General features: G+C 38.2%; 1 protein-coding gene across 1 annotated transcript; it reads right to left on the bottom strand.

Annotated features, from left to right (window-relative positions):
* Nucleotides 1-170: 170 nt before the first annotated feature.
* LOC4349531 (phototropin-1B-like) lies at nt 171-14,832 on the bottom strand. The gene is made up of 23 exons (NM_001423125.1): nt 14,639-14,832; nt 8,216-8,720; nt 7,961-8,143; nt 7,769-7,860; nt 7,378-7,651; nt 7,089-7,302; nt 6,914-6,984; nt 6,633-6,739; nt 6,126-6,175; nt 5,934-6,017; nt 5,023-5,082; nt 4,857-4,946; nt 4,242-4,318; nt 4,035-4,119; nt 3,837-3,917; nt 3,546-3,649; nt 3,299-3,348; nt 2,409-2,515; nt 1,414-1,536; nt 1,250-1,301; nt 937-1,049; nt 735-875; nt 171-623 (listed from the first exon to the last, which is right to left on the bottom strand). The coding sequence occupies exons 1-23, from the start codon at nt 14,649-14,651 to the stop codon at nt 534-536; spliced, it is 2,766 nt and encodes a 921-aa protein (NP_001410054.1). The 5' UTR covers nt 14,652-14,832; the 3' UTR covers nt 171-533.
* Nucleotides 14,833-15,605: the final 773 nt, after the last annotated feature.

The raw sequence follows: 15,605 nt of genomic DNA, 5'->3' as shown, positions 1-15,605 counted from the left end.
ATACATATGGAATAATATAACTTCATATATGTACTTTTTTTTTCCAAAATCTTGGGTATTCATTTGAATACCCATGAATTAAAGTGGGCCCGCCCCTGTATCAGTCTTATGCCTGTGCACATCATGTCCTAACCAACGTCTAACTTGCTAAACTTGGCCATGTCGTGTTCTTTTGGTCTTGGTTCACACACATCAAACAAATTCATACATCCAAATGAGTGTTTTACAAGTTCGTATACTAAATTGCACCCACTTGACAAGTTTACGTACCGTCAATACAATTTACTCTTTTTTTCCTCTACTCACTATACTAGACTACTATAAACTCAAGTCAAGCTCATTACTGTTCACTGGCACACATTGCGCTGCATTGCATCTTATTAAGATGATGGATCGCATACTAGGTTCAAACACAACAAGGTCTGTACGATACATTACATATTTACATGACATAATCTTAATCTTGGCCTACGCACGCAAAGCAAGCAACAATATATGTCCCTCTCTTTTATTGAAGATCATCATCAGGGTCTTCAGAACATATCCGTGCGGTTATTTGTTACTAGTCCCTTCTTCTCCATGTCATCCTTGGAAAATAGTGGGATCTCCAACTTTGGAGGCGCCTACAATGCATTATTGATTTCATTCACACACACACACACATTCTACATTAGGATCTCATCATCCAAATTAAACACTCATGTATAGCAGCAGGATATAGCTAGTTACGTTACCGTGGCGCGTATAAGAGGCCAATTTATACCACGGAAAAAGGGATGTCCTTTTATCTCATTGGCTCCCTCGTAGGACCCTAGCCTGTTGGCAGGATCCCTATGTAGCAACCTATACATTAGCTGCCTCGCCGCTAGGCTGACCTGAAAACTCAAACCGATTTAACTTCTCCAACTTAAAAAAAATGACGCTTGATTTACTTACCGATATACTAGCAGGAAATCTGATATCCTTGTGCAAGATATTAGCAAATGTCCGTTGCCTCGTTTTTCCTCTAAAAGGTGTATAACCATACAACATTTCATATAGAAGAATCCCTGAATCAACAAATAGATTCATTACCACCACCTCATAACCATAACCATGTCTGATACAGTAATGTAACCATGCATGATATGATAATGGTGTTCTAAACTATTTTCACCTTTTAATTTTCAATACTTTATTTATTCACAGTAATTGAATAGACTACAAGGACTGTCTAACAAGATAACTATATTGTTGGTGGAAGAATTACCTAGAGCCCACCAATCAACAGCGCTTGTATGGCCAGCTCCTGTAATAATCTCCTGCAAACAGACAAGGATGCACAGACTCAGTACCAAAGATGAAATATTGGGAATGAATAAAAGCTTGCCAAACAGTATAGAACAGGTAAGTTAGAAGACCATATGCACGTACAGGCGCAATGTACTCCTCCGTGCCAACAAATGAATTGGATGCTCGCATAGGTTCAGCAAAAAATATGGGGTAACTCCCGTTTTTTCTCCCTTTTTTCTCATCAGCATCTTCGGGAAGAAAGACCTACCAAATAACATAAAAATACTTATTGTAACTTGGGATGATAATGAACTTATTGACATACATGCTGAAGTGTACGATAGATTGAAAACAATATTACACTAGTATAATAATATGTGCTATCCCTTGAGGATTAGTATACTGTTGTTAAAAAAAAAAAACTTACCACACGATGAGCAAAGCATGTTTAATGAGTAAAATGCAACGCTAGTACCGCAACTTGTGAGGTGGGTGCAATTTAGTCACCCATATTGTAAAATGCTCAAACAAGCCACTCATCTTGTTTTAGGGGGTGCAAAGCACATAAAACATGTGCCTTGTGGGTTGTTCGCAATGAAGTTATGCTCTATGTTAATTTGTTTTGCAAACATGGTCACATGATCCATAAATAAGAGAACGTGCAATACCACCAGTAGTAAAATCCAATTAAAGATGAATTTTGTTATTGATTGACAAGCACAATATGGTCGTGTTCATTGACAGCGGGAGTAGTAGCATATACATGGAAAAAAATGAGTATTAGTTTGTAACTTTAATGCTTGCCTTGCCAAATGGCTAAAAAAAGCATGATGTTAGGTCAATATGACCTCCAATTCAAAAACAAATAATCCATGTGACAATGTATTTGGTAAGATTTGCACCATCGAAGCAAGATGAGTGACTTATTTGTGCAATTTGCAAGATGAGTGACTAAACTGCACCCTCCTTGCAAGCAGTGATACTGCAAGTGAATTTTACTACTCATATTTAAATCAAATGTGGTTCATTTTCTCATTAGCGCATTATAATTGTGACGTTTTATGATTCTTTTTGGAAGAGAAAGAGGTTCATGAATTAATATTACTTTTATGAGAAGAGATTTATCAAATTATTACCTGCGGTCTGCAAGATGTTAGACAAGACAAATCGAAGTCTGTAAGGGAGATGTGCCCATCTCTATGAAGTAAGATATTCTCTGGTTTTAAGTCTCGGTATATTATACCTGAAGACAAAGAAGGAAATAATACACATTTAGAAGTAGTGTCCTCCCCCTGTTTTAAATTACTCGTCATTTTAGGTTTGTCCTAAGTCAAACATTTTAATATTTGACATAATAAGATTGATATTTTTTAGATCCACCATGACAAATACTTTCATACTATATACTCCCTCTGTCCCTAAATATTTGACACCGTTGACTTTTTTAAACATGTTTGACTATTCGTTTTATTCAAATTTTTTTTGTGAAATATGTAAAACTATATGTATACATAAAAGTAGTTAACAATGAATCAAATGATAGGAAAAGAATTAATAATTATTTAAATTTTTTTGAATAAGACAAACAGTTAAACATGCTTAAAAAAGTCAACGGCGTTAAATATTTAGGGACAGAGGGAGTAATTCACATGTTAAACTACATAGATTTCTAAAAAAATAGCCAAAGATAAACATATTTGATTTAGGACAAATCTACACGACTAGTAATTTGAAATGGAGGGAGTAACTATTTTCCAACTAAATATCATGAATTGTCAAAAAGAGACAAGACATCTATTACCCACCAAGTAAATGCATGGATTTCTTGTGAGGATTCAACTGTATTGAAGAAGTGCTGTTATGGTTCAATATTTATGTATGGCATGCAGTCAAAGTGGATAAATTATGAGTATTAAGGCCATGTTCTTTTTATGTAAAGTTGATAGGCATCCCTAGATATATTGATGATCATTGAAATAAGAGAATTTTTAATGCATGCAAGTTATCAACAATGATGTATATGTACCTTGGCAATGTAGGTATTCTAGTGCAACAACCACTTCGGCAGCATAGAACCTGTGAACAATGAAATAGTATTATACAAATGCTTATTGTCTTCTCATACAATAATTGAATCAAACAAAATCACAACAGATCAAAGTAGCATGTCTTTGCCACAATGATTAGCACATATGCTGCCAACGTGTGTTCAAAACAAAGCCACACACATCATCCCATCAGAACTAAGCGAAAACAATAGTTTAAATGATGACCTGACTGCATCTTCATGTAGAACCTTCAGAGGTTGATTATCTAGAAGCACAAAGAGCTCACCACCCGGGCAGTAGTCAGTAATGAGGCATATATGCGTTTTTGTCTGCCATATATTGAAAAGGAAAATTCATAAGAAAATACCACATAAAACTGATGTACTGCAAAAAGATTTCTATAGCTATGTTGGGGTATTAAGACTAGATAATAGGGATAGCTTCCACATTATAGAGTGAAATGGAAATGATTATACATAAATAGGACATCTTAGCTAGATTATTGATAGAGCAAACCTGAAATGATGCATATAATGTTGGAAGGAATGGGTGATCTAATAGATCAAGGATTTGGCGTTCAGCAGTAGCTCTGTGAACCTAGAGACATTATAATGTACTCAGAGATATAATGCAATAGACATAACTAGAAGTATAAACAATGTCTTTTATTCACAAAAAATGTATACATTTTAAAAGGTGAAACAAGCATCAAACCTTATTGCGGTTAAGCATGATGCTTTTATCCATAGCTTTCATGGCAAAGTATTCTCCTGTATTCAACAACTCTACCAAGTGTACACTTCAATTCCAATCATAATACACATTGTTGAAACAACAATTGTAAAATGAGTCAAATGTATTAGCAATAAAAGGCAACAATTCAATGTTTATCCAATTTAACCAAACCATGAAATGATTTACCTTCCAGTGTCACCAGATCCTAATGGTTTTACTGGCCTAAAATGTTTTAAACCAATACTTTCACCACTCTCGAGAACCTACAAGAGATATTAGTTATTAATATTCTGTAAAGGCTATTGTATTATACATCAGTATAAATCTCCTGGCTGTGATGGCATATAATATAGTAGGCAAATAACTAGTGTTCTATAAAGGCTGTTGTATTCTACAACAGAATAGTGATGAGATTAAAATGACACTTTTAAAACATAGAGGTTGACATGTAAATCACTCTCCCATGTTTGTCTAGATAATGATATATAACTCTTCCAAGTTTGTCCAGATAATGACACTTACAACCCCATTGTTTGGCTTATCTACGGAATAAGCCAAACGACATATTTGCAAATGAAAAGTAATTTGTAAATGAAGCTTTTATATACATGTTCTTAGTGATCTAAAAGCAAAAGCTGAAAAATAAACTTCGATGAAAAAACCTCAAAATCGGCTTCGAATTTAAGGTTGAAAATTCAAATTTTGGCTGATAAGCATAAGCGAAAAGATGAGCCTGCTATATGCAATAACCTTAAAGTGATGTTTGCGTAGCGAATTCAGTGAACTATAGTCAAATCATACCTTTTGGATGGCTCTCCATGATGCAGTATCCTTCATATGTGGATTTGGCAGGACTACTTTTGAGTGGTTAGCCCATAGATCTTTCGGTCTCTGAATGTGAGCATGGGTTACTGTTAGAACTGCAAGCACATATATGATGAATCAAAGAGTGATGCTTTAATCTGACCAAATTAGCATCCGGGAGTTCCTTTGCAGCCTCATCGATATTATCTGCGGTTTTCTTAACCTGGCACATAAACATTCCAGTTTATTTTTCCAACAAACTATGCTTTTATGCTTTCATAAAGTTGAAGGTCCATAGCAAAGTTTAGTAAACATTGAACTGTTTAGTTCATCCGGACCAATGCAACAACTTTTGTTTATCCGGACCAATGCAACAACTCGTTTACTCATGCAGTGTTTCTAGGCTTGCCTTGTCCAAATTTGGTGCAATTAGTCACTAATATTCACAAACAATTTGGCAGGATTGACACAGTAATCTAATGTGAGAAATTTTAATCAAAATTCACTCACTCATGGAGACATAAAAGGGTAAATTATGAGGAAAAATGAAACAACGTGTTAAAAAATGGAAAAGATAAGAGAAAACTATTAATTATTTCCAGAAGAGAATGCTAGTCACGTAGATTAGATTTTATAATATGTGAGATGTATCACAGGTTCTGTAGCACTAGTTTTGACTTTCGGGTATAGAGCATTTTTGCAATTCCAGTTAGGCTGAGTTTTTTTCTCTATGTTCCCAACCCATCTCTCTTGTATTCCATGCCCACGTTATTCAAATTGTTAAACAGTGCGTTTTTTGCAAAAAGTTTCTATACGAATGTTGCTTTAAAAAAATCATATTGATCCATTTTTGAAAAGAAATTGGCTAATACTTAATTAATAATGTGCTAATGGACCGCTCCGTTTCCCGTGCGCAACAGCTGTGTTTCCAACTCTTGCAAATGAACATAGCCTTCGTTCTTAATAAAACTCCAGAAGCATCAGACTACAAAACATAACATGACAATGGGACTGCCCATATCTATTTGTGTTGCTTTTGTCAGTTGCACAAATATGATTTTTCAAGATACAAACCAGCACGACTCCCTCTTTTGCAGCATCATCCTGAACATGCTCAGTTCCATCCAATTGAACCCCAATAAAGTACTGAACATCACCCTGATCCACAGGCAAATTGGACTCATGTCAAATTACATACAAAAGAATTGTAGACAAATATGTTGAATAACTCAGCAGAAACTTTTCCCATGTCTGTCACTATAGTACCTTTTGATCACGCATTGGTTGCAAGTGAAAGAGGTTCCAAAACTTTTTACCTGTCCAAGTAATGAAGTAATGAAGGGAAGGTAACTTTACTGTGAAAAGACATATCCTATCTTATTATAAAATTGATGTCCACTAACTCTTAAAATACAACATGCAAGTGTGCCACATTATCACTCACAAGTAATTATCATCTAGAGTATTTTAAACCACATACAAGTGTACCGCATCATCACCCAATAGCAATTATTATCTAGAGTATTTTAAATATCATGCAAACATGCCATATCATTTACAATTTTGTTATATTTTTAGAACTCAATATGCAAGCAATGTCAAATCATTATCTCCACATCATTTTCACCTTATTTAAATATATACGTCTACCATTTTCTATAATGTATAGCATGTATTCATATACATATCCCGCAACAAAGCGCGGGGTATCAACTACCTATTATATTTATAAGTTGAGAACAAAAACATGCAGACAAGTGACGAGTAGCCTACCACTTTTTGTATAATTTATGAGCTGAACTGTGACCTCTGCCTGGTTATCTATGGCATCTCTTATCTTCCTAACTGTTGCACGATCAGTTTCAGGGCCTTGAAGAAACCTGCACAAAGGGCAGAAGAAAGCACCAGGCAAGTTGTTCACTAGTATTTTACATGAAAAGCTAACTTATACCGTTAAAGTGCAAAAATTTTACAAAAGCCTGAAATTTTCTATAAAATTTAAAAACCTTCCAGTAAATTGTGCAGCAAAAGGGGCAAGATGGGATCATCATTACCTGCAGTTTCTCCCTAATATTTCTTCACGGTTGTATTCTGTCAATTGCAGAAAGCTATCGGATGCAAATATCTGAAATATGAACCAAAACATACATTCATGAAAATTTAATATCCATATTAATAAAAAGAACAGGTGCGGTGTAAGAGGTAAAAGAGATTCCATATGGATCTTACAATGGGATTATCAGGCAACCTTGGATCTGTGATGACAAAATTCTTCTCAATACGTTCAAGTGTAGTAGCCAAGTCTATACCCCTCCTCATTTCTTTCCTCCTAAACTCATCTTCAAAGCTCTCAGGTCTTTCATCATCACTATCGATCAGTGGATCTTCATCTCTAGGTTTCAGCATGTTCTTCTCTACACTTCCATGGCCCATACCAAGAAAACTGCATGTACAAATTAAGTAAGACAAACAAGATAAATGCAAACAACATGTTATATAATTTGACTTGTATGCATACCCCATAAATGCACGCAGACCAGATTTTCTAGTTCTATTCACTTGATCAGGTACTTCATTGATCTTCTGAAGCGAGCTCCTTGTTCCGCTACGAGAATTTCGGCGAGATCCACTTTCAGAGCTTCTCTTACTAGGAACTTCGCTCATTGACATGCTTAGGGATTCTTGTGATTTTCTTTTTAAGGTGTTATTGCTTGATTCTGACAATGAGCGTGGATTTTTGAGAGCCAACAAGAGCTCAGACACTGAGCTACGGGCGTGATCCTTCTGTCGAGCTGTAAATATTAATTGTTGATTTTTTTCTCTTTTTTAGTTTGAAACCAAAAGTTGTAAATTTCCAAGACCTTATGGATAAAACCCTTTTGTAGCAGAAGATAAACATTTAGTAGTACCATCGTATTTGATGAGTGATTCTGAAAGTCCATTTGGACGAACAACAGTATCCTTTTTCCCTTCAGTGTATTTACTAACTTCCACTTGCATCCTGGAATAACAATGCAAACAGCCAAATAAAAATATGGTGCTGAAATGTAATAATCTGTTTATGTGATGTATGTAATTAACGTGATGGGAAAATAGCTGACCCGATGAACTTGAGGAGCCTGCCGTCCTCATCCTTGATAGGGGCAATGGTTAAGAGGTTCCAGAATGGCGTGCCGTCCTTCTTGTAGTTGAGGATGCGGCCACAATAGTTGGAGCCATTTGCGAGGGATTGCCTGATCTTGTCAATCTCATGGGGGTCGGTGCCAGAGCCTTGAAGGAAGCGGCTGCACACACAATTGATTATTAATTGAATAATTGGATTGATGTGTTTATGTGTGTGTGTGTGAGGATCGAACCAGTTCCTGCCGACAACCTCCTTGGAGGTATAGCCGGTCATGTTGAAGAAGCCAGCGCTGGCGTACATGATGGGGTGGTTGGGGTGGGTGGCATCAGACACCACAAACGTCTGTTGGAACACTGATAGTGCCGCCCGTAGCTCCTCCGACACCCGTGGGATGGCGGCGGCGCTCTGCTGTTGCTGTGGGTTGTCCTCAGAGCTGGTGCGTGCAGAGCCAGAGGAGGGTCGTGCGGAGACGCCCTGGGGGAGGCCTGTGTGGTGGTCGGTCTGGAGGACGAGGCCCCACTCTGCTGCCCGCTGCTGTGCCACCACATTATCCTCTTCCCTGTCGGGAATAGCAAGGAAGGGGGAGGCGGACTTGGGGGCGGCAGCAGCAGTGCGGAAGGAGGAAGCGGATGAGGGGTTGAACACCTCGAGTGATCCCCGGGAGTCACGGGGCAGCTGGTAACCCCTCTGCTGCTGCTGCTCCTTTCTCTCCACGCCACCATGGCCTCCTTCTGTGCCTGCAACAGTATATCATTTTGTTTTTCCTTTAAAAAAAACTTGTGCAACTTTTACTAATGCTTCACTATGAAATTCAATCTACTATCAAGCATGGGAATAATGAATACATAAGGAGTACTGAAATCATTCAATAATAGTTTGATAGAGATAAGTTAGCACCGAGCATTATTATAGAATGACGATTTTATCATATGCTCTGTAACTATGAGTCTACAATAAGGCATTAGTAAAAAAAAAATCAGTGCACTAGAATCTTCTCCTGCAATGATACATTCCCCTCTTCATAACAGCTACCATAACCCCCTTTCAAATTGCCTTGGGTGTGCCCGCATCTATAACTATACTTTCTATGTAGTTGATGCCCACTAATTCCTAAAACTCAACATGCAAGTGTGCCACATCATCACCAACTAGCAATTATTATCTAGAGTATTTTAAATCACATGCAAGCGTGCCACATTATCACCCACTGGTAATTATTATCTAGAGTATTTTAAATATCATCAAACATGACATATCATTTATAATTAATTTTATTGTATTTTTAGAACTCAATACGCAAGCAATGTCGAATCATTACCTCCACACCATTTTTACATTATTTAGACATATACATCTATCATTTCTATAATGTATAACATGCAATCATCCATATATCCCGCAGCAAAGCGCGAGGTATCAACTAGTTGACATTATAAGTAGGGGCAATTGCTTATTTGAACCTGTTTTGAACTCTAACTACCAATTTGACCCTACTTTTTAGGGTTTGCTTATTTGATCCTCCTTTTCAAAATTGAAGACACGGTATGACCCTATTCCGTTAAGGGCGTCTAACGGTGTTAACTGAAGCACAAAATGTCTCTTCTGCCCTTACTCATTTGACCCTATTACATGTGGGACCCACCCGTCAGTTCTATCTTCTCCAATCCTCTCTTCTCTCTTCTCCTCTCCTCCAAGGATCCACCATAGGGAGAGGCAGCAAAAGGCGAGACGTCGAGCCGGCGCCGGCCCTGGTGACGACGACGACGACGACGAGGAGTGGCGGCTGCAAGTTCTTCTCCTCTCCTCCACGGATCCACCACAGGGAGAGGCGGCGAAAGTCGAGACGGCGAGCCGGCGCCGGCCCTGGTGACGACGACGACGAGGAGTGGCGGCGGCAAGTCCGGGCGGTGGATCTCGAGCTGCGGTCGGCGAATCCGGCGTTGCCGCTGCCACCTCCTCCCTCCATTCGAGCGCCTGCGCCCGCGTTGGCCACGCCATCGGCCTGCTCTGCTTGGCCTGGACAACGAGCTCCCCCTCGCCGGCGGGCTGGAAGCAGCAGGGGTGGACTTCCTATGGGTTGAAACTCCGCCGGCGCCGCCGCAGATCTGCGCTCGGCGCAGCCGCCCTCCCTCTACAAGTTGACGGCGGCGCGGATCCCCTTCCTCCACGGCCGGCCGCCGCCGCCGGTGCTCCCTCCCTCCACCAGCGGCACAGCCGTGGATCCGTGCTCGGCGCAGCCGCCCTCCCACCGCGAGTTGACACCGAAGTGGATCCCATCCCTCCACGGCCCCCCGCCGCCGCCGGTGCTCCCCTCTCCATCAGCCGGCGCTGCCGCTGATCCACGTCGGCATAGCCGCCCTCCCTCCGCAAGTTGGCGCCGGCGTGGATCCCCTCCCTCCATGGCCCGCCGTTGCCGCCGGTGGTCCCTCCCTCCACCAGCCGGCTCTGCCGCTTACCTTCCCCGCCACAGCTCCCTCGCCGGAGAGAGAAGGGATATGATAGAGAGAGAGAGACCGGGAGAGAAAAGGGTTAGATGAGGATAGAGTTGGAGGGTATTTTAGTCATTATGAAATGTGATTTTTATTTTTCCTCTTTTTTAAAATGAACTCTTAACGGTGTTGTAGAAACAGGTCAGACGGAGTGTTCATTTTCGAAAAGCAGGCAAATAAGCAAACTAGAAAAAATAGAGTCAAATTGGTAGTTAGGCTTCAAAACAAAGTCAAATAAACAATTGTCCCTTATAATTATCGCCACTCTCTCTCTCCCTAACCAAACACCTAAATAAAGTTTTAAGTATTCACTAAACCATTTCACATATGCTACCATCTCATATATAATCATTGTCTTAGCTTTTTTACGTAGCTGGAATTATATAGTTCAAATCATCTTATCTGTAACATCTTCAAATCTTCACAGTCTCCAGAATATATTCCATGTATGCCTCTATTTCATTGGAATCTTGCAAGATGGATTGGCTCTGGTGAAACCGCAATGGACGTGCCGGCCTGAGCTTATCCATTTGTACATGTCAAAATCGCATATTCTTTTAATAGAAAAATCCCTTTACATCTCCAATTTTCATCAAGTCTAACATTTATTCATAAACTTCAAAACCAGACATTATTCATCCCTCAACCATTTACTTTTCATCTTTTGACCGATTCAAATAGGTTAAAATATATATTAATTATAAAAGTTAGTAAATGATTGAGAAAAAATATAAAAAAAATGATGTACATACTTTTCAAAAGAAAACGGTATTAAAAACTAAGGGATAAATAGTATCCAATTTTGAAGTTTAGGGATGAATTTTTATTTTGACGAAAGTTGACATGTAAAATGGACTCGTCTCTCTTTTTTTCCTTACTTTCAAATGATTATGAGTCATTCATTGCTTCCTATCCAATGAATCTGATTCTATTACACTGCATACCTTAGAAATTTAATTTGAAAAAAGTAGTTGGAATATATTTGAATTCTATGATAAATTCGCACATCATGTATCGTGTTTAAATAGATGAATCCGTAAAGCTACTTTAGCAAATTATCAAGTATAAAATACCCAAAGAATAGGAGTCTATAATTAAATAGATTTGAATTGTATTGCTTAATAAGTACTAGATTATCCTATTTAAGCCAAGTAAAAAAAAGTAGAGATGGGAGAGAAAATCTACCAGCATCTACATATACATATACAGTGGACACTGCTTAGGTCTGGTTAATATTAATTAGTTTATCAAAACCTCACGCGAAGTTAGGTCATGATTTTGATTTTGAGCACATGGGGATCGATCATTATTGTTCACTTATCTCCTAGGCACGGTATGTTAAGATATAGTAATATGGTACTCCACTACAGTAGGAGTACTACAATTTAATTAGTTGGAACCTTAATAAGAAGTAATAGCAGGTACAATAGAAAGACTATTAACCAGCTGCAAACATATTTTAATGAGATAAAAGATAAGAGAGAAGAGCAGTGGGCTACAGATCTGTAGCCAGCTGCAGCACGGACTCCAAGACGCAATGTGTGTATAATAGATGGGACCATATATTGATAGTATAGTAAGCAACTATTGTATGGATTGGCTATAGATGAAGTGGAGCCAATAGTGAGCTATACTATTAAACTTGCTCTAAGAGCAAGTTTAATAGTGTAGCCAACTACTAACTCCAATTCATCTATAGTCAATCTAATAGCTCATTTATACAATAGTTATATACTACATTATTAATATCTAGTCCCACCTGTCATACACACACTGCGTCTTGGAGTCCGTGCTACAGTTGGCTACAAATCTGTAGCCCGCTGCTATTCTTTCTCCTTATTTATCTGCTTAAAATATGTTTGCAGCTGGCTTATAGCCTGCTATTGTACCTGCTCTAAGGGCACCCGTAATGGTTATCTATAGGCTCTCTACAAGAGATCCATGTCAGCATATTTTCCTACTTGAAAGAGATTAAATGAAGAGAGAGAGCAAAACTATCTACTAACCTGGAGATACTCTACAGAGAAAAACGAGGCAATGTATTAGAGAGCTATAGATACCCATGTAGACATACTATTGAGGTGGTTTGCTATTAATCTAGTCTATTGTTGAGATGTATATGTTTTATAGAGAGCAACTTACTTTACCATTACGTGTACTCTAATATACTCCCTCTGTCCCAAAAAAGACAAACTCATCATGTCCAGATTCAAACTCATGGTTTGTCTTTTTTTTTTTTTTTTTTTTTTTTTTTTTTTTTTTTTTTTTTTTTACGGAGGGCATACAGTTGTTGAGTCCTCGTTCCTAGGAGTAGTATATACGGTATTGATTGATGCCACCAAATAGCAGACAAGAGGCAAGCATGACAAGTTTTCGTCTCGCCAAGCTAGGCATGAATGCAGTTAATTAATTAGTTAATTAATCTCTGGCTGTCATCACTTCACTTGTGTGGCCTGCATGTGTACTACTGCAGTGATCTTATCTACTCGTAACTGTAGCTTTCGTAGCTGCTCCGATCGATCCTGTTCACTATTCCATTCCACTTGCACTTGTGGAGTAATTATATATATATATATATATATATATATATATATATATATATATATATATAAAATTAAAAACGCAACACAACCCTATATTAAATAAATACGGATCGAGTATGTATGTAATAAAAAAATTATACACCACACCGTGGAAATAAAGAGACGATGGAATTGGATTCTCTGTGCGTACGGTATGATGGAGGGTATGAGTATATTCATCATGCATGCATGGACCATACATGCATATATGCTCTGATATGATGCTGATGCTATAGTGCTGGGGATCGATCGGATAGACATATAGATAGATACTCCCTCCGTCCTATAATAGACGTTTTTGATTTTTTATTTGTAATGTTTGGCCATTCATTTTATTTGAAAAATTAGTGCAAATATAAAAAAAAGTAGTATGTAAAGTACTTTTGATAATAAAGCAAATGACAAACAAAATAAATAATAATTTTAAAATTTTTTGAATAAGACGAATGATCAAACATTGACAAACAAAAAGTCAAAAAGATAAGTAATATGGGACGGAGGTAGTAGATATGCAAATTGCTTTGATCGATTCAGATGCTCGCCCCTGCCTGCAGCAGATGCAGGTCTTGATCGATCGTTTCTCTACTTATATTTATCCATCAGATCAGATCACATCAGTTTCTGTACTAGCTTGTCTGAAAAATTAATTTTCACCGTTAATTAATGATGATATCGATGGAGATGGAACGATGAGGAGTGGGTGCAAATTAATAAATTATTAATTAAGAAGCTAATTAGTTAGTAAAAGGGACAACACACAGAAACGTCGTCGTCGGCTGCCTAGCTATTGATATCGATAGATCACTAGCAAGTATTGATCGATCGATGTACTACGGGACAGGACAGCATGTTGTAGTAGAGCGAGGCACGAATATCTACTCCGATCTGTTTCAAAAAGATTTATTTAAATTATAGAAATGAATCTGGACAATCGATTATGCATGGCCATGGGGAATCGATCGATCGACTGATACAATAATCTGGCCAACCAATACATGAGGATCATATCGGATGTATTGGGCGATTATATTGGATAAGGCACATCCATCGATAATCCTGCACTTTATTTCTTTCCCTCACCCTGCGCCTGAGGGACCTCCGCCTATCACTCTCTGCTTTCTAGCTCTCTCTATTAATTAGGAGTATTACTGCAGGCAGCACAGTAAACACTCGCTAAGTACATTAGTTTGAGTACTTGCTAGCTAGTAAATCCACAAGTACTATTATATACCAGAAAAATATTTAGTACATATTAAGTTATATGGAGTATATATGCATGCAGCAGAGAGCTGGCCTCAAAATCACCCTGCCCGTCAGCTTAATTTTGCATATATATATATATATAGAGAGAGTAGGTTAGATATTCTACATGCTTGCTTAACGAAGAAAGAATTGAACGATTGAGCAAATTAATTACTTCTTTCCTCAAAGTAGTGATTAAGCTACTCCAGCTAGCTGCTTATAGTATATTATTAACCGATCGATAAATCGGTCCACAAACGTACGATCAATCGAATTCAGTAAATTCAGCATATATAGATATAGATATAGATAGAAATTAAGATACTAGCTAGTAGTACATACCTTTGGAAGCCATGGATGAAATAAGCGAGCGAAGAGCCTCTGCTGGCCTAGATGAGATGAGCCTCTGCTAGCTCTCAAGTCGATCTCAACTCAAATTAATTGCCTCCCAGTACTTGGATTCTCCTTCTTCCTCCTCTCCGATCCTCTGTTTCTCGATCGATCTCTTGGACTGGACTGGCTAGCTACTGGAGCCTGTACCTAAGCTCTTCTTCTCCCTCTTCCTCTTATAATTAAATTCCTCTTCTTTTCCCCCCAGGCCCCTCTCTCTATCTCTCTATATATAGTCCCAGCCGCCGCCGCTCAATTAATTTATCGATCTTGTCTTGAACAATTCAGTATATCCCCGATGGATCCATCCATGAATTAATTATTAATCAGATCGATTCACTTCACTGCTTAATTAATTATACACTCACACATTAAAAAGGACATATATACAGGACAAGAGAGGCACATGTATATGGAGTGGGCGTGTCCACAATTATTATAGCTAGCTAGTAGCGAGGCGTTCTTCTGTAATTTGTAATTTGTACAGTACTACGTACTAACTCCGTTTCATATTATAAAACTTTCTAGTATTATCCACATTCATATAAATATTAATGAATTTAGGCACACATATATATCTAGATTTATTAACATATATATAAATATGGGCAATACTAGAAAGCCTTATAATATGAAACGGACGAGTATTAGTGAAACCAGCCGTACAGCATGGACACTCGATACTCTACTGTACATCCATACTCGATCACGTTTCATCTAAAAATGCATAACTTATCTAGTACTTATAGTTCACCAAAACAAAGCCTCCTCGATTTAGTATTTACTTTAATTTTATTTCAGAAGATCTTTTCTGTGGAAAGGCGAAGATCTAGACCACTCTAACCCGGGAGATAGCCTGATTAGCTGGCAAACTGTCTGCAAACCGAAGGTTGAGGGGCTGGTCTCCTGGAATTAGAAC

This window comes from Oryza sativa, chromosome 11, assembly GCF_034140825.1.
Source record: "Oryza sativa Japonica Group chromosome 11, ASM3414082v1".
NCBI classification, from domain to species: domain Eukaryota; kingdom Viridiplantae; phylum Streptophyta; class Magnoliopsida; order Poales; family Poaceae; genus Oryza; species Oryza sativa.
This window is presented reverse-complemented; position numbering and strand designations above follow the sequence as displayed.